The following is a 25264-nucleotide window of genomic DNA, read 5'->3' as shown; positions in this document are numbered from 1 at the left end:
GGGTCGTTTTGACCGTTGGGGTTTTACATAATTATTGTATGGCCTTGCCTTACAATATAAAGCGCCTTGGGGCAACTGTTTGTTGTGATTTGGCGCTATATAAAAAATTGATTGATTGATTGATTGATCTGCACTGTCCCAGTCCCCCGCCGGTGTAAATGGGTACCAATCTTTGGCATCCATCACGGTCATGGACTCTCAAAAACCTTCACACGACAGTCTCCGGGGACGAGTGCTGACATGATGGGTCTCAGGGCTTCTAGAGGACTTGCTCTCTCTATTCTGCTGTAACTGGGACTGCACCTTATTCTGTGTGTAGAAATAGCTGACACTTCTATGTTATAAGGAGAGCAGGTAAGTGGACCACCCCTATCAAAAAATACACTTTTCAATCAATCAATCAATCAATCAATCAATCAATTTTTTTATGTGTTTCATGTGTTTGAAGGAAATCCCTGTCAAGCTACAAGAGCAAACATGAATAAAATTTGATATGTACTATTATGGTTTAAGTCAGCGGTTCTCAGCTGTTTTCTGCAGGGCCCCCTGTTGTAGATAAGAATATTTTTTAAGCGCCTCCACTTCGACAGATACATGTCTTTTACATCCAAACACCATTGTAATTTATACAAAATGTCTTATTGAACAAAATTAATTAAGATACAAATCACCTTTACAGTGGAATTATAAAAAATGTCATTCACCATGCATTGTTTTCTTTTCTCACAAACCTGTCCATGTTCTGCTATCAGTGCAAAAAAATGATCAGTGTTGCCAGATACAGCTGATGGTTTCAAGCCCAAAAGTGCTTCAAAAACTTCCAAAACCTACATAACCGCCTTCAGGGTGACATCTTTTCTTTGAACAAGACAATGCAAAACAACATTCTGCACACATTCTAAAGGTGTGGCTGTGGAACACTTCACTGCTTGGTATCCTCGATGCCAAACATCTTACGTGTTGTGAGAAGGAATGGCAACATCATAAAATGGTAAATGCTATAGCATCTCGTTTTGGAATGGATGTGTATTAAAAATTATGCTGTAGTTCAAATTTTTTAAAGGATTCCTCAGCAGCTTTATGCTGGAGACAATGTGGCAAAACAGGGGATCATACACATATATTCTCGGACTGTCCAGTCATTCCAGAGTACTGATGTACTCTGTACAAATGTACAGTTTTATTCATTCTGTGTTACAACGGCCGATGTTTTCACTGCTGACCAAAGAGATTTTATGTATTTTATTGTTGACTGCCAAGAAAATCATTACTGTTAATTGGAAGAATGTGAAGTCACCATCAGTAACTGAATGGAAACAGAAATGTGATGGAAAAAAAATGAATGCATCGTTACAAATGAAAATGGACCTTTTTAAGCGGAGATGGCACATGGTCAAAGAATATTTTTGTCTTTAAAGTATAAGGGTGCAGAAAGTTCTGGAAATTGGTTCTAACATGAGGTGAATCTGTGTGTGTGTTATCTTTATTACTGCACTATTGTATATAATAAATATTTATTGATGTATGTGCTTTTGTATCATATGCAGCAATAATAATATACATTGCTACTATTGTTACTATTTTTATTTTATGTTTTTTAATTATTTTTTTTAAATCACTTGTCTCAGGTAATGTTCTGTTTTGAATGGTGGAAAAAAAACAACCCCTAAATAAAAAGTTAAATAAATAAAAACATTAAGTTCACTAGAAAAAACACGAAATATCTTGTGTTTCATGATTTTTCATTGTAGTCGTCTACAACAAAACGAACGTCAAAGTAAATGCAAAAATCACTGCATTTATTTATTTATTTTTTAATTTGCATTTTCCATACCATCCCAACTTTTTTTCTGATTCCAGGCTGTACATCTGTAAAGCTCATCCGTTTATATTTCTCCAAACTGGACCTGTTTATTCACAACTGTACAAGTCAAGAGGATGTACTGTGTTTTCAGTAACCGTTCACTCACTCGGCTGACTTTGGGGAGTTCATATCCTCTGGCTACAGCATTGAATCCATCTGACCGGCCGATCCTAACACGACTCGCCTCCCCCTGTGTTCGGAGCCCTGCTTCCAGGCACCAGAGTGGGATTAGGGTCCTCTGAACCGCTGCCAGCTCCTCGGCGGATGCGAAGCAGCAAATGGGAGCATGTTGAACGTGTTGCTTTGATCTCAGCACACTGCACGGGTTACAAAGGAGTGGTTTCTTGTACTGTCTCTCTTCCCCTCCCTGGGTAATACATTCACCCTCTTCCCCCTGTTTCTTATCTTTCAGCGAGGTTATGAAAGACCTTCACTGCCCATTTTTCACCAGACGGGACTGTATATATTATGACATGTTATGATGTGTTTCTGAGACGGCACGGTTGGAAATGCACAAAGATATGATCAGATGTTGGCTGGTGACCATCATGCAGATCACTGCACAAAAATGACACACGCAGCTCTGTGTGCACCTTTCTAATATGCTGTTTGACACACACTCTGCTTTTCTTCCATCTTTCCATCCAGTCTGTATAAAACATGTTGCATTGCTCCCATGGTGTGGATCTTGGCGCTCTGGGAAAGGCCCTCCTCCCCTGCAGAATGGATGCATGCTGAATTTGTTCTATATGGGGGAAGGAACCGTTTCCAGGCCAATTTTATAATGATTCCCTTGGTCATATCCTTCATCACATCACGCCTGGTTAAACGTGTGAAAGGAAGAAAAGAGGTGGCAAAGAAGGATAGAGGAAACGCATATTAGTCTCTCTCTCCCAGGCTATTCAATAAATTACCTGCAGCTGCCATGCAGAATTTTTATACATCCATATTTCATAAAATGGGTCCCAGGGCTAGAAATTGTATCTGAAGTTAGGCCTTTTACAACCAAAGCAAAAAGTAGACTGCAACTGATATGAGGAGGCAAAAATGTGTTAAAAAAAAAATCAGTGCATGAAAGAAGCCAAACCACCTTATCCACAGCAAAGCCTTCAGGTGTGGATTAGACGGAGTGACATGCAGAGGACAAGCTGAAAATACACAGCACCAAGTTCCACAACTTCATTCTTTTACAATCTTTAAAATGAATGCATAGATTTACTGGAGCTATGCATTTATCAAAATCACATGGATATTTGATGGAAGTGAATCCAAGTCAAGCTCAAACTTTTCACTGCGTTAAGTGAAACCTTGAGATCTGTGAGCAAGCTCAGAAAACGATACACCAGTAAATCATTTGTGATGAAATAGAGTTAAACCGATGAATCATGCACATCTTCATATTCATTCCTGAAGTCTATGATACTGGATCACATTGGAGAATCCCTGGGTACCGCTGGAATGACCGTCTCAAACGAGAGGTTATTTAGTGCAACTAAATATGGCATCATCGGAACCACAGTGACAACACTCTGGCACTGTGGTGCGCTTCTTTGGGTGTGACTAAGTATGCAGGTGCTCCAGTGCTGAAGATCCCAACAAATGCAAAAGGCCAAGAACACGTCCATGAACTGACATCTCCATATGTTGTGTCGCCGTTGTGTGAACTTTCATTTAAGTAGCTAAATCAGTTTAGAAGAATTTGTACTTACAAGGCTCATAGAAAAACAGTGGTTCCTATATACCAGCCCAAAATGTGTGTGTGTGTGTGTGTGTGTGTGTGTGTGTGTGTGTGTGTGTGTGTGTGTGTGTGTGTGTGTGTGTGACAACGACAATGACTGGTAGTTCTTGCTATAAATCCTAGATGTAATCAAATATAGTAGTTTTTTCTATAAACAAACAACCAACCAACCACACACACACATAGACTGTAATTAATGTTAAGGAAAATAGATTTTTTTTCTTTTCTTCATATACCAGAGTAAAGATATTTATTATATGGCTGCAACGCGACACGTGCTCCGATTGGCTGATTACGGTCTTGTATTTTTCATATTTCAGACTGGTTACCATGACAATTGGTCTGCAATGCGTATTTTCGTTACAAACCAGGAAGCTAAAAACATGATTAGAAAAACCAAGTCAGACATGAACGTATTCCATAAATATCTAAACAGCATCAGAAAAAAGACACAGATTGAAAGCTGAAACCATCTGTTAAGCTTGTGGAGGTGAAGAAAGCTAATGAGCCCAACACCGTCAGCAGCATATTCAGGCGACACTGCAGGTTTGTGTGTTTACACATATAATGGAGGTTTCTTCCTGTTAAAAGGGAGTTTTTCCTTTCCACTGTAGCCAAGTGCTTGCTCACAGGGGGTCGTTTTGACCGTTGGGGTTTTACATAATTATTGTATGGCCTTGCCTTGCAATGTGGGGCGCCTTGGGGCAACTGTTTGTTGTGATTTGGCGCTATATAAAAAAATTGATTGATTGATTGATAATAGCCATATAAAAAACGAATGATTACGCTCGCTTTCTTGGTCTGTACGGGGATATCAGACTGAGGCGTTTACAGTACGGACCGAGCGTACAGACCTCTTGCTCGGTTAATAATCCTTTAATATTTCTGCTTCACTTTAAGAGATTATTAATAAATGTCCTTAAAATCATTTCAGGGTATTGCCATGTGCTCTGCCTTATTAACGGATTTGAAATAATGTCTTGTGTTCTAGTAGGCTGTCCAAGGTGGAGGTGCCCCTCATCCAGTGTCCCTGGATAACCTCCAAACCCCCCCCCCCCCATGAACCTCAGCCGGAGAACTGAGGAGAAGATAATGGCCAAATAAACAGATGGACAGATAAATCGTCTGTAGGTGGTATGGGAGTGCAAGTGAGAGATTTTAAAGTATGACGCGTGCTCTGTAGAGTTTGCTCATGTGGGCAGTTTTAATCATTCTTAACCGGCAAGTTCTGAGTGAGTACAGAGTAATTTTAGGCTCTTATCTCTGTGGTTGGACTGTCATATGAGTGTGGAGAGATGGCAGATCTTCTGCCTCCATCTTTTTAAACTTTAACCTGCGTCTACTTGCTCCCTCAACACACTTCTAACTTCAGTCCCGCACTTTCATTTCATCTATGAGCAGCTCATTTTGGCACGTCTCCTTTTCTTTCTTTTCAAAACAGACTGTTTAATGAATGTAACTTTTTATTTTTTGCCTTTGCTGACAAAGGGAGGAATGAAGATCAAAGGCACGACTCATTTATAGGGCAATGGAGCTGAAGTTTGACCAGGCTTTAGTGAAGGGTTACTCACAGGCCACGAGTGCAGGAGGGCGGGGGAGAGCCAGGCATTCCATTCAGGGGACAACGCGGTGCTGCAAATCTCCTCAATGACCAAGTTCGAAAAATGTGGAGTCACGAATAATCTGTCCAAAGGGATGCAACATTCTAAAAGTAACTGTCTGCAGACATGCTGAGCCAGTGCTCAAGAAGATCCAAATGTTTGTAGTGGATCAATATTTTCACTTTATAAAGCACCCTTGGCAGACTGAGAAGCTGCAGAATTAATTTTCATGATTATGCAGACAACACTCTGTTTCCTAATCTCTCTCTTGGTCTTGGAGCTGGGGTTGGCATGAAGTGCCAAGACTGTGCAGGATGTTGTTAATACCGATCACGTTGGTAGGTGATTTCACAGAAGAAGGAAACCAGGGAAATCCTTGATCTTTTTGGCCCTTCATGGCACATCGTTACTCACTCCAGTCTGAGGAGGTCAAGTCATGTCGAGGTTTTTAACTTTTATTCTCTGTAGTCCGGCTATCATTACAAACACCTTACTGTGCTTCTGTAAAACACTAGTTGCTCCAGCTAACAGAATTAAATCATAGTTTCCAACAAACTAACAAGCAGAGCCAGATTTTGTCTTCGGTGCTCAGCTGCACCCCGTCTGTAACGAGATACTGCTGCTGAAAACAGCGTGCAGAGGCTTCAACTTTACCTCAATTCTGGGTCTTTTAGTGAAGTTTAGGGCTAGTGGCCGGCGATCACCTGAGTATTTCTCTGTTTTTCTTGTTGTTTAATGCTGACAAATTATACTGTATTTTTTGTCTTTCTGATGCCTGACTCTGTTTTTTTTCTCTCTGTTTAAGGTTCAGATCCATCCAGAGGTCAGAGTGGTATTTGTGCTGGAGACCCTCCTGTCCTGTGCACCAACAGCATTTCCTGTATATTCGTTCTGTGAATTCTTTTGTAATTTGTGTCTGTATCATGGCCCAAGCAGAGGGTCACCCCTTTGAGTCTGGTCTGCTTGAGGTTTCTTCCTCAGAGGGAGTTTTTTCTTATCACTGTTGCTCTGGGGGTTAGTAAGGTTAGGCCTTACTTGTGTGAAGCCCCTTGAGGTAACTGTGTTGTGATTTGCCGCTATATAAATGAAAATACATTGAAATTGAAAAACTGAAATTGAATTGAAAACAACACTAAACCTTCATCAGTTTGTTCCTGCCATAGAATGAATTGGAGTTCAAGGCTACTCTTATAGTGTGGCTGCATGAGAAGGTCAGAGCAAATACAGGGGAGCATGGCATTACTTTAAAATACTACAGATAGTACTTTAAAGAGCGATCACAATGATACATATACTCAGTGTTACATTAAAGGCTATGAAGAAGAAAATGGAGACAGTGTGAGAGACAGTGTGAATGTTTTCCCAGATCTCAATGACCCCCCCCCCCCCCCCCCCCTTTTCTTACCATCGGACCAGCAGGCCATGTTCCAGCAAAGTCTTAAGGTTGGGAAGTGTTTGCTGCAGGTCTGGGGTGGTCAAGCCATGTTGATATCTCAGCTGGAGGAAAAGAGAACAGACTGTAAAATTAATGTAAAACAATCCACAAATTCATGCAAAACCAAGCACAGGGTGTGGTGACACTGGACGTGTGCATTTCACTGAGACACGCACGCACAACGTCCCTGTTTGGATGCCCTCTGGAGGAGCAAGAAATGCCATCTAATGCAGACAAGTCATGTACGAGGTCTGTCCAAAAAGTAACGGACCTTTTTATTTTTTCAAAAACCATATGGATTTGAATCACGTGTGATTGCATCAGCCAAGCTTGAACCTTCGTGCGCATGCGTGAGTTTTTTCACGCCTGTCGGTTGCGTCATTCGCCTGTGAGCAGGCTTTGTGTGAGCAGTGGTCCACCCCTCTCATCGGATTTTTATTGCGAATAAATGTCTGAACGATTTGGAGCTTTGCTGCATCAATTTTTTCCAGAAACTGTGAGAGACCTCCAGCTGGACACCATTCGGAAAATTCAGATGGCTTTCAGGGACAACTTTATGGGGATTACACAGATTAAGGAGTGCTCCAGACGGTTTAAAGACCGCCCACAGCGTCTGAGAGCGCGGCGCGCTCCGAGCACCGATCGACAGGCTGAAACAACCAGATCATTTCCAAAGTGAAAGCTTTGTTGATCCGGGACGTCGTCTGACTACTTTAAAAAGTGTAGAGCTCAAAATCCATAAAATAGCTTTGATTTCCATACACAATGCATAGAAGCTATAATAAGGATTTTGAGCTTTCTTCACTTTTTCAAAACACATCGCCTTTATTCTGAACAACTCGCGATCTCGTTCTTTCGGTCATGAGCCAAATCTCATGACCACAGGTGAGGATCGGACCGTAGATCAATCAGTAAATCGAGAGCTTTGCCCCCCTACTCAGCTCTCTCTTCACCACGACGGTCCGATACAGTGACCGCATCACTGCAGATGCTGCACCGATCCATCTATCGATCTCACGCTCCATCCGTCCCTCACTCATGAACAAGACCCCGAGATACTTAAACTCCTCCACTTAAGGCAAGGACACTCCACCGACCTAAACAGGGCAAAGCACCTTTTTCCGGTCGAGAACCATGGCCTCGGATTTGGAGGTGCTAATTTTCATCCCGGACGCTTCACACTCAGCTGCAAACCGTCCCAGTGCACGCTGAAGGTCCTGATTTGATGAAACTAACAGAACCACATCGTCCGCAAACAGCAGAGACGAGATTCTGTGGTTCCCAAACCAGACCCCCTCTACACCCTGGCTGCGCCAAAAATTCTGTCCATAAAGATAATGAACAGAACCGGTGACAAAGGGCAGCCCTGGCGGAGGCCAACCTGCACTGGAAACAGGTTTGACTTACTACCGGCAATGCGAACCAAGCTCCTGCTGCGGTCGTACAGGGACTGGATAGCCCTTAGCAAAAGACCCCGGACCCCATACACCCGGAGCACCCCCCACCCCCCTGAGGGACACGGTCGAACACCTTCTCCAGATCCAAAAAGCACATGTGGACTGGTTGGGTGAACTCCCATGAACCCTCGAACACCTGATGGAGCGTGTAGAGCTGGTCCAGTGTGCCGCGACCAGGACGAAAACCACACTCATCTTCCTGAATCCGAGGTTGACTATCGGTCGAATTCTCCTCTCCAGTACTCTGGAATAGACCTTACCGGGGAGGCTGAGGAGTGTGATCCCCCTGTAGTTGGAACACACCCTCCAGTCCCCCTTCTTAAACAGAGGGACCATCACCCAGGTCTGCCAATCCAGAGGCACTGTCCACGACCGCCACACGATGTTGCAGAGGCGTGTCAGCCAAGACAATCCCACAACATCCAGAGACTTAAGGTACTCAGGACAGATTTCATCCACCCCAGGAGCCTTGCCACTGAGGAGCTTTCTAACCACCTCGGTGACTTCGGCCTGGGTAATGGATGAATCTGCCTCTGAGTCCCCAGTCTCTGCTTCCTCTTCGGAAGACGTGACAATGGGATTGAGGAGATCCTTGAAGTATTCCTTCCACCGTCTGAAAACACCCCACCCGCACCATAGACAGTGCTGGTGGAGAGCTGCTTCCGCCTCCTGAGACATCGGACGGTTTGCCAGAATTTCTTCGAGGCCGACTGATAGTCCTCCTCCATGGCCTCCCCGAACTCCTCCCAGACCCAGGTTTTTGCCTCTGCGACCGCACGGGCTGCGGCACACTTGGCCTGCCGGTACCTGTCAGCCGCCTCCAGGGTCCCACCTACCAACAAAGCTAAGTAGGACTCCTTCTTCAGCTTGACGGCATCCCTTACTTCCGGCATCCACCACCGGGTTCGGGGATTGCCGCCGCAACAGGCACCAGAGACCTTGTGACCACAGCTACAAGTGGCCGCATCGACAATGGAGGTGGAGAACATGGTCCACTTGGACTCCATGTCTCCAACCTCTCCCGGGATCTGGGAGAAGCTCTCCCGGAGGTGGGAGTTGAAGACTTCGCTGACACAGGGTTCCGCCAGTCATTCCCAGCAGACCCTCACAATACGTTTTGCCTGCCAGGTCTGACTGGCTTCCTCCCCTCCCAGCGGATCCAACTCACCACCAGGTGGTGATCGGTCAACAGCTCAGCCCCTCTCTTCACTCGAGTGTCCAAGACACATGGCCGAAGGTCAGATGATACGACTACAATGTCGATCATCGACCTCCGGCTCAGGGTGTCCTGGTGCCATGTGCACTTATGGACACCCTTGTGCTCGAACACGGTGTTCGTGATGGACAAACTGTGACTAGCACAGAAGTCCAACAACTGAACACCACTCGGGTTCAGATCGGGGAGGCTGTGCTTCCCCTGATCACCCTCCTCCACCCCCCGCCCACGTGAGCGTTGAAATCCCCCAGGAGAACAATGGAGTCCCCAGTCGGAGTGCTATCTAGTACCCCTCCCAGAGACTCCAAGAAGGTTGGGTACTCTGCACTGCCGCTCGGCCCATAGACTGAGACAACAGTGAGAGACCTGTCCCCGACCCGAAGGCGTAGGGACGCGACCCCCTTATTCACCGGAGTGAACTCCAACACACGGCGACTGAGCTGGGGAGCAATAAGCAATGCAACCCCAGCTCTCCGCCTCTCCCCATGGGCAACGCCAGAAAAGTGGGCGTCCAGCACCTCTCCAGGAGTTGGGTACCAGAGCCCATGCTGTGCATGGAGGTGAGCCCGACTATCTCTAATTGGTATCTCTCAACCTCCCGCACAAGCTCAGGCTCCTTCCACCCCCAGCGAGGTGACATTCCACGTCCCAACAGCCAGGGGCTGTGAGACCGGGCCGCCGGGCCACCTGCCCTCGACCGCCACCCAATCCTCTCTGCACCCGAACCCCATGGCCCCCTCTGCAGGTGGTGAACCCACAGGAGGGTGTGCCCACGTCGCTCTTTCAGGCTGAGCCCGGCCAGGCCCCATGGGCTAAGGCCCGACCACCAGGCGCTCGCGCGCGAGCCCCAACCCCAGGCCTGGCTCCAGGGTGGGGCCCCGGCTCCGCCATACCGGGCGACGTCTCGGTCCTTGATTTTTTACTGGTCATGGGAGCTTCTGAGGAAAGTTAGACTTACTTCTAATTTTGGCTAGTAGCATCGAATCCCTCCCTTCTCAGCACTTTATTTATAATGACAGAATAAAATCCAATGAAAAAAGAAAAAAGATAGACACATTTCAAACGGACCACCTTGAAATCCAGTGTTACTGCCAGATATTCTTCCTCTGACAGTTGGGAAACATCACACAAGCTGACTGGTGTCCTGGAGAGTTTATTTATCCTGTATTAGCGAGCAGAAGAGGAGCATCACGCCTCACGTCCAGCGTATCTCTCCCCTCTGTCACACGCCAGCTGAGATCTGTTTTATTTCCACTCAGGTGCCACGGCAAACATTCTTTTTCACACACACCTTCAAGGGATGCAGTGCACATGATGGACACACCACTCATCTGGGATAACATGGCGATAAATCATTCACATAGATGAAGACATGATGGATGAGCAGCGTGATAATAAAGGAATTACAGAGAAATAAATGTTTGAGCCTCAGAGGATAAGGACGCACTTCCTTGTTTATTAACCCTCTTCTCCTCATAGGGATGACAGATGTGAGCTCGGTCTGTATTCTTCAAGACACTTTAGTAATAAATCCAAATAAAAGGGTTTTTTGGCCTCAAGGATTCATTTATTTTGTGAAACTTAACATCGGATCAGAACAATGTTAAATTAATTAATTTAGCATTGAAGTCATCATGACTTCCACAGAAACCAGCCAAATTGTATGTTAAAATAATATTTTTTTCAACAGAATTATGATGGCCGAGAAAGACCACAACACTTTCTATATTAAAACATGAGCAAAAACAAATAAAAATACAAAAAAAAAAAAGAAAAAGAGGTTCTTCCCAGAAGACTTTTCCTGTTGAATTTATTGTAAATAAAATGATAAAATATTAAAATATAGCTCTTTCAATAAAGTTTTGATTGATCTGATTTGTTTATTTAGCACAAAAATAAAACTCATACAAAAATAATGTATAAACATAAAACAATAAAAGAGAGAAAAAAAGATATAATATGAATAATGTGCACGGGAGAGGTGGAAGCCAAAAAGGCTTATCGAAAACCCAATCCTGAACAAAAACAAGCAGTATACAACAGCATTACACCAATTTATCCAGATAATATAAACAAGTCACTGTAAATACTCCTGCAGGATCTTTGTTTTTAGTCCACTTTTATATCTATATAAAGTGATGGATGGATTCACAAGATGTACCATATCATTCCAAGATTTAACACCATGACATCTGATGTGCTGCTGATAACGAGTCGCTCTATGCAAAGGTAAATGTGCAGCCTGCCTGGTCGGATAATTATGAATTTGATGGTTATGCACAAAATAATATCTGATCAAGGAAAACAAAAGTACAGGTCAGGAAAATATTGATATGGAAGATATTTAAGAGCTGCAATTTAAAAAAACAGAGGTGCACTTGGAGCACAAGGTTTCAAACGAGTAGCTATTCAAACAAATTTTTTCTGTAGAAGAAATATTTTGTTTATAAAAGTTGCAAAGGTACTTCCCCATACAATATTGCAATAACTTAAATATGGATAAACTAAACTATAATATCATGTTAAAAGACATTTGTGATGTACTAAATGTCTTATTTTGCTTATGATTCCTATTGACTTTTTTTTTTTTTTATAAACACACTCAAGAAACATGTAGATGAAAGTGAAGTAAAAGTGAATAAATAAATGTACCCTGTGTTGACCAGGTACAGATAAGGATAACAGAGTGCCACAACACACTGAACTGCCCAGCAGTAAAAGTCCTCCAGGCAGAAACTGCATTGTTGTTGCTCATAGTTTTGTTGCTTTGTGCCTATTTGCAGCATGTCTACATTTTGCGTGCATTGTGTGAATTTGCACCAGCAACGCTATATTAAATTGCTGCATGTATTCTAGGCTGAATATTGTTGTGTTCTGTTTATAAGCATAATTTTTTTTAAATTTGCAATACTTTTTTGATGCATCTACCTGTTGAACTGATTTTTTTTTTTTTGTTTAATTACATTTCTAAGAATTTTTCTGCATGTGCTTGTGTTCAAATTTGAAAATGTGCCTCTTTACCAAACTACAAAATATACCAACATGAGCAGCTAATCAATCAATCAATCAACTTTTTTCTTATATAGCGCCAAATCACAACAAACAGTTGCCCCAAGGCGCTCCATATTGTAAGGCAAGGCCATACAATAATTATGAAAAACCCCAACGGTCAAAACGACCCCCTATGAGCAAGCACTTGGCAACAGTGGGAAGGAAAAACTCCCTTTTAACAGGAAGAAACCTCCAGCAGAACCAGGCTCAGGGAGGGGCAGTCTTCTGCTGAGACTGGTTGGGGCTGAGGGAAAAAAACAGGAAAAAGACATGCCGTGAGGGGGGGCAGAGATCGATCACTAATGATTAAATGCAGAGTGATGCATACGGAGCAAAAAGAGAAAGAAACAGTGCATCATGGGAACCCCCCACAATCTACGTCTAAAGCAGCATAACCAAGGGATGGTCCAGGGTCACCCGATCCAGCCCTAACTATAAGCCTTAGCGAAAAGGAAAGTTTTAAGCCTAATCTTAAAAGTAGAGAGGGTGTCTGTCTCCCTGATCTGAATTGGGAGCTGGTTCCACAGGAGAGGAGCCTGAAAGCTGAAGGCTCTGCCTCCCATTCTACTCTTACAAACCCTAGGAACTACAAGTAAGCCCGCAGTCTGAGAACGAAGCGCTCTAATGGGGTAATATGGTACTACGAGGTCCCTAAGATAAGATGGGACCTGATTATTCAAAACCTTATAAGTAAGAAGAAGAATTTTAAATTCTATTCTAGAATTAACAGGAAGCCAATGAAGAGAGGCCAACACGGGTGAGATATGCTCTCTCCTGCTAGTCCCCGTCAGTACTCTAGCTGCAGCATTCTGAACCAACTGAAGGCTTTTTAGGGAACTTTTAGGACAACCTGATAATAATGAATTACAATAGTCCAGCCTAGAGGAAATAAATGCATGAATTAGTTTTTCAGCATCACTCTGAGACAAGACCTTTCTGATTTTAGAGATATTGCGTAAATGCAAAAAGGCAGTCCTACATATTTGTTTAATATGCGCTTTGAATGACATATCCTGATCAAAAATGACTCCAAGATTTCTCACAGTATTACTAGAGATCAGGGAAATGCCATCCAGAGTAACGATCTGGTTAGACACCATGCTTCTAAGATTTGTGGGGCCAAGTACAATAACTTCAGTTTTATCTGAGTTTAAAAGCAGGAAATTAGAGGTCATCCATGTCTTTATGTCTGTAAGACAATCCTGCAGTTTAGCTAATTGGTGTGTGTCCTCTGGCTTCATGGATAGATAAAGCTGGGTATCATCTGCATAACAATGAAAATTTAAGCAATACCGTCTAATAATACTGCCTAAGGGAAGCATGTATAAAGTGAATAAAATTGGTCCTAGCACAGAACCTTGTGGAACTCCATAATTAACTTTAGTCTGTGAAGAAGATTCCCCATTTACATGAACAAACTGTAATCTATTAGACAAATATGATTCAAACCACCGCAGCGCAGTGCCTTTAATACCTATGACATGCTCTAATCTCTGTAATAAACTTTTATGGTCAACAGTATCAAAAGCAGCACTGAGGTCCAACAGAACAAGCACAGAGATGAGTCCACTGTCCGAGGCCATAAGAAGATCATTTGTAACCTTCACTAATGCTGTTTCTGTACTATGATGAATTCTAAAACCTGACTGAAACTCTTCAAATAGACCATTCCTCTGCAGGTGATCAGTTAGCTGTTTTACAACTACCCTCTCAAGAATCTTTGAGAGAAAAGGAAGGTTGGAGATTGGCCTATAATTAGCTAAGATAGCTGGGTCAAGTGATGGCTTTTTAAGTAATGGTTTAATTACTGCCACCTTAAAGGCCTGTGGTACATAACCAACTAACAAAGATAGATTGATCATATTTAAGATTGAAGCATTAAATAATGGTAGGACTTCCTTGAGCAGCCTGGCAGGAATGGGGTCCAATAAACATGCCGATGGTTTGGACGAAGCAACCAATGAAAATAACTCAGACAGAACAACCGGAGAGAAAGAGTCTAACCAAATACCGGCATCATGGGAGTAGGTCAATTAACAGATGGCGAGGCAGCTACAAATAGAATTAATGTGCCTACTCATATTTTCAATTGTCTTACAATTACTTAATCAATGTGGGGCAAAAAAATACATGCTATAATACATGACTGAGAAAGTTACAGCTGTAAAGTCATTGTTTCATATGTTCTCTCTGTCTGTATGTTGTTCTCTGCACAGGGTAAATTACAAAATCATGGGTAAAACTTTAATATTGAACATATAATGGAAAATTGGATTTGCTGCAGAACCTTGTGTATGCAAATTCTACACTCAGTCTTACTGCTTATTATACCATTTCATGCTATTCAGTCACAAACATCAACAGTTCTATTTCTTTCAACCACTCAAAGGTTGCATATCACCAGGATTTTGTTGTTGTGATGATTCATTTTTACCCGAGGCCAAGGGTATTGAGAAGACTTTGCGCCTGTCCGTCTGTGCTCAGTATAACTCCAGTCTTATTACTGCCAGGGTCTTCAAATTCACAGGGAACATTCCTGGGACACAGAGCTTGGACAAGTTCAAAGATGGCTAACCTTGACCTATTTTAAGGGGTCAAAAAGTCACATTTTGTTTTCTATTTTTATGCTCATACGGCTGAGGGTATTTTAGCATTTTACTTTGCATATTTCACTTTGTTGTCAAACAAGTGTCAATGGAAGAAAGAAAATGTTTCTGTCTGTGATGCCAATGAAACACAAGGCAGCCAAAGCTACCAAGCTGTCCAAGTCAGAAATTCACAGGCTTTTTCAGATGGATCTGCCATTGTTTTGGTTGTAAAAAATGAGGGTATTTGTCACTTTTGAACAATCCAAACAGTCTGTTTGTTTCGGTGCTCCATTGTGTTTAGGTACTTTTAAACTGTAAGCCAATACCTCATGCAAACCATTTTCTGCAGTGGTCTGCACTCTGATTACTTCAAGTTGAGTTTAGAGGGCAAAAAGCTTTTCAGGAGGTCATCAGCAGCAGGAAATCTTCATGTGCTGTAGTTCACAGTCACCTCTTAATGCTTGATTAATGGCATGAGGAGGGGCAGAAAAGCATTAAGATAAGAGGCCACACGGGCAATCTGCACACAGACCACACATGTATGCATACAAAGTCCCTGAACCAACTTTCTGTTCTCCATAAAATTGTTGAAAAACCATTCTATCTGAGCAGCTGCCAGAATAATGCATATACTGTACACTATAGGATTGTATAACAAGAACCAAAGTGTTGAAATTACTGCGTCACATGTTCTGGCCTCAAATGGTCCGTATTGGTTAAAGCCATAGTAACTACAGTCACAACAGCATCAGAGGAGGGCTTTATCAAAAGCAGACCAAATTGAGGGAGTCGAACAAGGGTGTCGCCTCAAATCCCCACTGTTGATGGAATAGCCCCAAACCTATGAGAACAACACAGGGATCCATTCATGGCTCAAGTTAACCTCAGGCTCCGAGCAAATGGTGGTGTAGTGCCGTCCACAGGGCCAGCTGAACGGAATAGGGCTGGAAACAGTAGGCCAAGATCAATAAAGCCACCAGTTTAGAAACAGAAAGTGTGGCAGCATTAGGCAGGGCGGCTTGGTTGTTCCGTGGCCAGATGCTATAAAAAGAAACTTCTCCATTCCGTGGAAATGTTCAAGTTACAGTCCAGAAACTATATACAATTCAGAAATTAGAACTCAGATATCAGTAAAGAATATTTTTATGACTTCAGTGAAAGTAAGCAGAAGCATGGACACACTGTTTAGTTTTCTTAAACACAGAGAAGCCAAAAATTGACCAAAATGAATTGAAAATCAAATTTAAAGTAACAGATAAGACTACATTGACTCCTGAAAAGAATTAAATGTTCTATTAACTGATCGAATCCTAGATTTTAACATTATGAATCTGTTGTTATGCTGCTACTTCTGCATCTTCAAACACTCTTAAAAGTTCGACAGTTGGCTCAAGGTTCTTGTGAGGCTGGTCACAGGAATAAGTTTGCAAGGTAAAAATAAAATCAACCTGTCTGACAGTGTTAGGTGGTATAATGAATAAATATATCAGTTTGAACTTTACACTCGGTTTAGAATCCGTTAAAGTCATACTGGTTCAAAATGAGAAAGCTTTGCCTTGCTATTTATGCTGCACATGTTGCTGCCCTGACTGATGAACAATAGGCAAGCAGAAGCAGTGCCAATATGCTGCAGCACAGTAGTAAAAACCTGAAGAAGGTCTCTGGATTTTCCTGGTATATGTATTTGGAGATAAGCAATGCCACGTTTGTCTTATTCTAATTTATCACTGAAAATAAATCATATGACTGCACTGAGTCGAATAGTTCCATAATAAAAAGTATTGCCCTTGAATCGTATTGTAGCCCATGTGTATATATCAGAGTATTTTATAAGGGAGAGACACACATCCTTACTAAAAGACGCAGCAAAATGTCATCTTCAAATCCTCTGAGGTGTGAAGTGCAAGACCCGAATGGCATTTTGCGACAGGATCTCCATGTCGAATGACATGCATGTCCAAGAGTGTGTCCATGTGTGAGGGGAAGGCAGTTCAAGTGCATTACATGTGCACTTTCCATTCTTTTTCACAAGTGTAGAAATCCAGCCAAATGTACAAGAGAAACTGGATACGACTGAAGACAGGAGAGTGAAGGGTGACATCACTGCCTTGTTGGGAACCCACCTCATGAGTGTGGTGCTCACTGTGGGGAAGTCAAAGAGATGAAGATGTCACCAGGATACGTGGCTGTTGAAATGTTTGAGGGACTATGGCTGGTGCGCAACTTTGTGTTCTGCAAGTCCAAATCATGTGACCAGAAGCTAATTCATCTTTGATTTTTCTGCTTAAACCTCATGCCTGCTCACTCAGGACCTTTGCCAAGTTTCTGCCACCGGGCACCAACAACACTCATGCTAAGTGTCCGCTCGGCAGCTGTCACCAGTCAACAGCACTGGGCGACCACGTCGTGCCGCTGCTTCACACAGTCTTCATGAGGTGTGTTAAACACATCCAGTCTGTCTAGAGGACGGGACACTGCAGCCCTACAGCTGACCCAGCGCTCAGTCCACCAGACTATCATTATTCATAAACTGGTCTGGCTTCCCTGGTGGAAGCCGCATTAAGTTTCTTCTCCAAGTGCGCGGTATGTGTACATATGTGCGTGTCATGCAGGGAAGGGATATATCCTGGGCACTGGCTGTCAAATATGCTAACACTAACCTGGCAGGCTCCTCCTCTACTCATTAGAGACAAACAGGCAGGGCCGGCCCAAGCGTTTATGGGGCCTTAAGTAGAATTTCATTTGGGGGCCCCCCTACCATCACCTCAGCACCAGATGCCTCATTATTCCATAGGCTACACCAGGGGTCGGCAACCTTTGAGACATTGAGTGCCAATTTCAAATTTTCTACTCGATGAGTGTACCACTATCAACAATAATGGTAAAAATGACACAAACTACAGGAATATGTTCAACAAATTCAAAGCAAACAGCAACGTATTTAACTCATCAGTGTGGGCTGAGACTAAAATGAATCATAGGCTATGTCTCAATTAATATATCTTGCCTACCAGTCAGTGTGATCCCTGTCCTTGCTTTTCTTGGCTGAGCTTTTTTATCTGGGGTTTGTAGTTTGTCACTTTTAATTGTAAACATGCCTCAGAATGGTCTGTCGTCAAACGGCTGCGGATGGGGCTGAGCACACGTTTCATGTGCGAAAATACCTGCTCACACAGGTTTGTTGAGCAGTTCACAGGAAACATTTATTTCTATATGTATTTATTTATTTATGTTCATTGTTAGTTGCTTTTATATTTTCTGTTGTGTTTCTATTCAGGTTCTTTTTGTCTCTTTCTCTAAAATTGTATATAATAAGTATATATTGTATATAATAATCATTATATTATTAATATATGAACAAAAATAAATTTAAAAAATATTATAATTTGAAAACAAATGCACCCGAACGTGATGAGAGCTGAAACTGCTTAATGCTAACTTTTAACATTGAAAATGCCATAGACATGCTAACGCGTTAGCATCGGTCCCATTTTTGTTATAAAATACATCTATCAACTGTTTCAGAAGACCATAACAGGTCGGTTTAACATAGAAAAGGTAAATAATACTCACAGACGTATGCTCTTTAGGGTTTTAGCGGGGGAAAATTAAGCGAAAGAAAGAAAGAATAAACAAAGCAATAGTTTGAAGCACTGCTTCAATCTGCGAACCACTGCTTCGATTGGTTCATGGTTCAAAGCAAAGCCGCACTGCAGAAAAGTTGATCACAGACCCGCTGCAGGGTCTGTAATTAATGTAGAGAAATTATAATATTCCTGACAAACACCCCCCAAACAACGGCCACTCTGAAGGACCGATAACAGAATCGTTAAGCACAAAGCTTATTGATGTTGGTGGATCGAATCATTTCTTAACGTACCCAAAAGGAACCGGTTCTCGATACCCATCCCTACTTGTAACACTATCAGGTAACTTTGACTTTGATGCACGCTAGGCTAATTTTACACATGGGTCTCTGGGAAAGTGGGTGGGAGCTGGGTGCAGAGCGCTGTGGAGCGAATGCGGTTGGAAGATCGCGCTGTCACTCAGAGATTTTTTTTTTTTTGCTGATGCTGGTCCAGTGTTGTGCTTGCCAGTGATTATGCCGCCGCGTGCCAGGTTGCCGACCCCTGGGCTACACTGTTATGTGTGTAATGTACCCACAATCATTAGCATTATTTGTAATTATCTCACATCATACAGGTGTCATTCTTGTTTTTAACCTTAAAGGGGTAGCAAACTCATAAATATGTTTTAATTAACTTCTACATACAGAGTGATGTATAAGTATGGCTCATTCATTTAACTATTTGAAAGTAACATCAGCAGGCAGGAGACTGCATTTATAGTAAACATGTTAAATAGTTTAATTTCTTGTGCAATGGTGTGCAAAATGTTCAATATCCAAATACAAAAGAGAATCAAATGACATTCACATTATCTTACAGAAAAATAAAGTTGTAATCAAAATTAAATACTTAAATAATCTCCAAAATGAACATAGAAATCCACAACATAACAGCAATGTGTGTGTGTGCATAGCAATGCACAAACATTGACCTGGGGGTTATTGCTTTAACTTTGGCCTGCAAACCATTGAGAGTTGAGCTACTTTTCCCCACCTTTTGCACCAAATTAATCTGAGGAGTTGATCTGCCCTGCTGTTTAACTCTGAGTTTTTCTTCGTAAGGAAGACTATCAAATGGTTTCGCCAAAATCCGGTCCACAACATTCAAACTGTCTGCCATTATGTGCAGCTTGCTACCTAGCTAGCTCGCTAGCTGGGACTGGCGCGAGGCTCGTGTGAAGTGTGTCCGCCTGTGAGTGCTTTGTGACGGTGAAGGAGCTCAGCAGCACCCGCTGCTCGGTAGGGACAGAAACTGCAATAGAAGTCAGTCTCCAAACACAAGCAGCTACAAAAAAACACCAGAAATAGAAGCTTGATTTGTCGCTAGGGTTAGGGTTAGTTGGCGTATGCCTTGGGCCGGCTCTGCAAACAGGAAAACATTAACAGCTTGGTCGCATCATCTGGTGGAAAGAAAGAGCACACAATGTTGTCAGAGAGGAAGAACTGCATGAGATGCAGTAATGATGTGGAGCTGGGCGTCATTCCCAATACCAATATCATGAAAAACAAAAGCAATCTGAGATTTGTGGCGTCCGCCAATCTGTACCTGGATCACCTCCAAAATTTAATGGAGTCTTCCACGCCCTAATATCTATCTGTGGTGCAAATTTGGTGAGAATCCATGAAGTAATTTTGACGTAATCCTCCAAAGACTATATAAGATTAAACTTGATCCAGAATCCGGATCCAGATCACCTCCAAAATGTAATGGAGTCTTCCATGACTTAATATGTATCTGTGTTGAAAATTTTGTCAAAATCCATGAAGTTGTTTTGACATAATACTTCAAAGTGTATATAAAGTGAAATTGTGATCCAGAATCCAGATTCGGATCCAGATCACCTCCAAAATTTAATAGAGTCTTCCATGACTTAATATGTATCTGTGTTGAAAATTTTGTCAAAATCCGTGAAGTTGTTTTGACATAATATTTCAAAGCGTGTGAAACTTGATCCAGAATCCAGATCCAGATCAACTCTAAAATTTCTTCTGTGGCCTAATATATATCTGTGGTGAAAATTTCATCAAAATCCATGCAGGAGTTTTGATGTAATCCTGTTAACAGACAGACAAATAAATAAACGCAGGTGATTTCATTACATCCTTGGCAGATGTAACTACAGTGTATGATGGAAGCAAACAGAAGGTTAGGAAGATTTAGCTTTTGGTCTCTAAAACAAACTTGTTGCTTGGAAATGTGTTGTAACTGATACATACGAGTAACTATGGACTCATTCTCAATAGAAAAACAAAAAGACAAAACACCAACAGGTTTGTTTTGAGAAGACAATAAAAAGTACCACTTGTGGCAAACCTCTGTTAAGAGTGATCTCCGTTGCCATGTATACAGGTTTTAGCCAGATTACAGAAAGTCGACATGAGAGAGCCTGTCAATCCTCGTTTCCTTTTCACACAGGCGCTTGTGCTGCATGCTCATGTGTATGAACGTGTGCTTTCAAGTCGGCCACAGGGTTTTGGTTTTTTTTTGTAATGGGGCTATCCAGATCATGGTGAGAAATTCCCAGTTCCCATTGAAGACGGCTGTAAGGCGAGAGGACCTCGGTGGAGGGAGTGAAGATGGAGGCAGTCAGTGGGGCGCTTTCACACGATGACATACTGAAACAGATCTGACCAGGTCTCCTCGTTGCCGCTCACACCCTTGTGTTTAGACACCATCTATAAAATTTCACCCACTCTGGTCTTTAGAGGTGGCAAAGAGAGGTTTGTTTTTGATTTGTTTTTGATAAATTGTGTGCAAGACAAGTGACCCATCACATGACAATTTTGCGGATACATCCTCATCAATCAAAAAGATAAAGTAACAACCCAAAGAATGCAGCGGTGTACACAAACCTAGCTTGCCATAACCACACGTAAACACGCTAGGGCTGTCAGGAACCAGACAGTTTACAGTGCGTGCCACCCATTATTTGGCAAAACCTATTTGTTTGCCTCGAGCTCTGAAGAGCGGCTAAACAAGTACAGCTTGGCTTATTTGCCGTATTACAGTTTCCCTGAGCTTGTCAGTGCTAATCACGCTCAGATCATGCCACAAATTTTGAGGCTGATTGCTCATGATCTGGTGTAGGAGGGTGGCTTAGGTATAAAGGCATGCCTCCACCGTTCCAACTGCTCCTACTTCAAGGTCACTGTAAGAACCACTTGTCAACGTGCACATCACAACTCTTCACCTGGTGCATGTTATTAAGATCAGTTGACAAATGGTCTTGCATATTCACTGGACACGTCCAGCGGAGAAAAACTAAGCTGTGGGATAATTTCATTGAGAGCATTGCCGGTCAAGGGTCAAGAGGCTCAATGTTTCCAAATCAAACTTGGGAATATCCTATACATGTCCGACCATGATTCATAATCGGCATGTCCACTTGGTAAATATAGAAATTCCCATTTCACAGAGTAAGCAGATTTTCATACACCCTAGGGAAGATAATCAGAGAGCTCATTACTTCCAATGATAGCTTGTTATGGAGATGGCCGACCAGGTGTTTCTCCATTTACCGACTCTCTGGACACAGAAGAACTTGGAGACTCCAGCATGATGCAGACGAAGACACGAGGCTCCACAGCATGTACAGACCTTGTTTAGGAAAGCTGAGCTATGGAAGATAATCCGCCACTGCCAATAATTCAAGGCTGCGTCACTTCTCATTAATGTGACTGATTCATGAACAGACTGTAGTAAAGCAACTTAAAGTCCTACACTTACTCTTATTAATGTTATGAAGCACCTTGGGGTGACTTCTGTTGTGATTTGATCATCATTATCTTCTTCTTTAGGCTGCTCCCATTAGGGGTCGCCACAGCAGATCAATCGTTTCCATCTCATCCTGTTCTCTGTATCTTCCTCTGTCACACCAACCACCTGCACGTCCTCCCTCACCACATCCATAAACCTCCTCTCCTCTCAAACCATCTCAATTTCACCTCTCTGTCTCCAAACAGTCCCACCTGAGCTGCCCCTCTGATATGTTCATTCCTAATCCTGTCCATTCTCATCACTCCCAAACAGAATCACATCTTCACTTCTACTCTTCCCTCTCATTCACACATGTACTCAGTCTTGCTCCTACTGACTTTCATTCCCCTGCTCTCCAGAGCATAACGCCACATCTTCAGGCTAGACTCATCCTGTCCTCTACTCTTACTACACATCACAATGACAACTGAAAACATCATAGTCCATGGAGACTCCTGTGGGATCTCATCCATCAAACCTGTCCATCACCATTGCAAACAAGAAAGGACTCAGAACTGATCCTTGGTTTAATCCCACCTCCACCTTGAATGAGTCCTACTGCGCACCTCACCGCTGTCACACTATCCTTGTACATGTCCTGCACTACCTTCACATACTTCCTTGCCACTCCAGACTTCCTCATATAATACCACAAAACTCTTCTCTTGGAACCCTGTCGTGAGCTTTCTCTCAAACCACAAACACAATGTAATTCTTTCTGACCATTTCTATACTTTTACATCAGTACTCTCAGGACAAACACTGCATCTGTAGTGCTCATTCTCGGCATGACCCCATATTGCTGCTCACAGATTTTCACCTGTTTTCTAAGCCTAGCTTCTACTACTCTTTCCCATAACTTCATGTTGTGGCTGATCAGCTTAATGCCTCTGTGGTTACTGCAGCTCTGCACATCACCCTTGTTCTTGAAAATAGGAACCAGCACACGTCGTCTCCAGTCCTCAGGTATCTCACTTTCCAAGATTTTATTAAACAATCTGGTTAGAAACTCCACTGCCATCTCTCCTAGACATTTCTATGCCCCCAATGGAATGTACAAAAAAATTGAAGTGAATAATACAAGTGAGTGAAGAAAGGTGTATGCAGTATATTTTGTATAATTTCTACAAACGTATGTAGTAAATTATGAAAAATACTGTCCAATATCAGGGTTTCTATATCTTAAGGCAAGACAGATTTAAGACTTTTTAGTGCCTGTCAGAATTAAATTTAAGCCCTACATTACAATAATAAATGAAGGGGGGAAAAACAGCAAACAATATAAAACACCAAGGGTTAACGACAATTTTTTTTCAATATTTATTCTAACATAGAACATAGTTACTGGTTTAAGCCATGCTGCAAAATCTTCCATGAAAATCTAATTTTCATTCCAAATGTCTCTGATCTGAGCATTCTGGCAACAAACAAGAGCTTTACTGGTTACGCTATCTTGCTTTGCATAGTGTTACAACAGGCTTTCAGAAAATTCTATTTAAAAAAAAAAACAACAAAAAACAAAACAAAAATTATTTCAATTTATTTTATTTTTAAATGTAATTTCAGAAGAAAATGCATAAAATCATATTTTCCAGGTCTTGTCATTCTTACACCTTTTGAAGAACTGATTTAAGACATTTTAATTCCAATTAAGGGCTTATTATTAGATTAACAAATTCAGACTTGTAAGACTTAAGACTCCATGGGAACCCTGTACATTGTCATAATAGAAGTTCCTGTTTATTCATTACGTTTGTATGATGTGCACTGTCCGAGATATTCTACATAATGGAAAAAAGTACAACTATTTACATATATTCTTTTTGGTTTCCATTTACACAAGTTTTTTTTTTTTAAGTTAAATCTTCGGCCTCTTCTCAACCATGACAGAATAGCCAAGACTCAGGAATATTTTGTCTGTTGATAGTGGAGTCTATAAAAATCAGCCGCAGCCTTAGGTTCTGGAGGCACAGGCCTGACCAGAGATTGAATTAGATAAGGCTTGAGCTAGCTGTGATCCTGCTGCTAATTACTGTTGGAAAGGGGGCCTGTGGTGGTGATAGATCTTCCACTACCACTCTGTCATGGATAAATACCTTCAGAGTTGTTACTGTCAAAGGTAGGTAATCTGTTTTTATTATGACAGTCAACTGTTCTGTAGTGACATCATTTATGGCACAAGTCTGCTAAATTTCTCCCACATTTTTTTTTTACCACGATGCTTAACAAGCCTGAGGGATGAAGGCGTATATATTCTGCAATTTGTGTGGTCTGTCTCTAATTTGGGGACTTTAATGAGTGCATTATTGAAAAAATTTATGAGTTGACTGTGTGGAATGAACTCTTGCTTGTCTCAAAAACAAGAAGATGTGAAAGTACATTGATATGCATGTAGCCCTTATTGAACTTGGGGGCTCAAAGTCACTTTACTGGATGGTTGAGGTGAGCAATGGATAGACTCCTGCCTCAATGACTGATCTAGTATCAATACAATCACCAACTTACTTATGTGGTCTATTTTATTGGGGCCATGTTGTCTTTATAGCACCCCACCCCCCATTGAAAATATCAAACTCCATCTTGCTACCCACCCAATGGAGAGCCAAAACTAGTCCCACAGCACCACCAGGTGAGGACTACATTGAGGAAGGTGAATGTGAGCAAAGCAGCAGGCCCAGATGGAGTGCCAGATTGGGTGCTGAAGACCAGCTGGCAGCGGTGTTTACTGAGGTGTTTAACCTCTCACTACAACAGTATGCTGTCCCATCATGCCTGAAATCCTCCACCATCAACCCAGTACAAAAAACAGCAACTGTGAATGAAGTGTTGTGGCACAAATGGCAATAGTTATTAAGTGCTTTGAAAAATGGGTACTGTATCACATTAAATGCATCATACCACCCGACCTGGATAAACATCAGTTTGCCTA

General features: G+C 42.2%; 1 protein-coding gene across 1 annotated transcript in view; it reads right to left on the bottom strand.

The window, feature by feature from the left end:
* uvrag (UV radiation resistance associated gene) overlaps positions 1 to 25264 on the bottom strand; it is a 329710-nt gene that overhangs the window by 51488 nt on the left and 252958 nt on the right. Inside the window, exon 14 of the mRNA XM_034179025.1 lies at positions 6609 to 6700. Within this exon, the coding sequence (XP_034034916.1) occupies positions 6609 to 6700 (92 nt within the window). The remainder of the gene's footprint in view (positions 1 to 6608; positions 6701 to 25264) is intronic.

Source organism: Thalassophryne amazonica, chromosome 9, assembly GCF_902500255.1.
Source record: "Thalassophryne amazonica chromosome 9, fThaAma1.1, whole genome shotgun sequence".
Taxonomy (NCBI): Eukaryota; Metazoa; Chordata; class Actinopteri; order Batrachoidiformes; family Batrachoididae; genus Thalassophryne; species Thalassophryne amazonica.
Note: the sequence above shows the minus strand (reverse complement) of the source record. Positions and strands in the feature narration are given on the sequence as shown.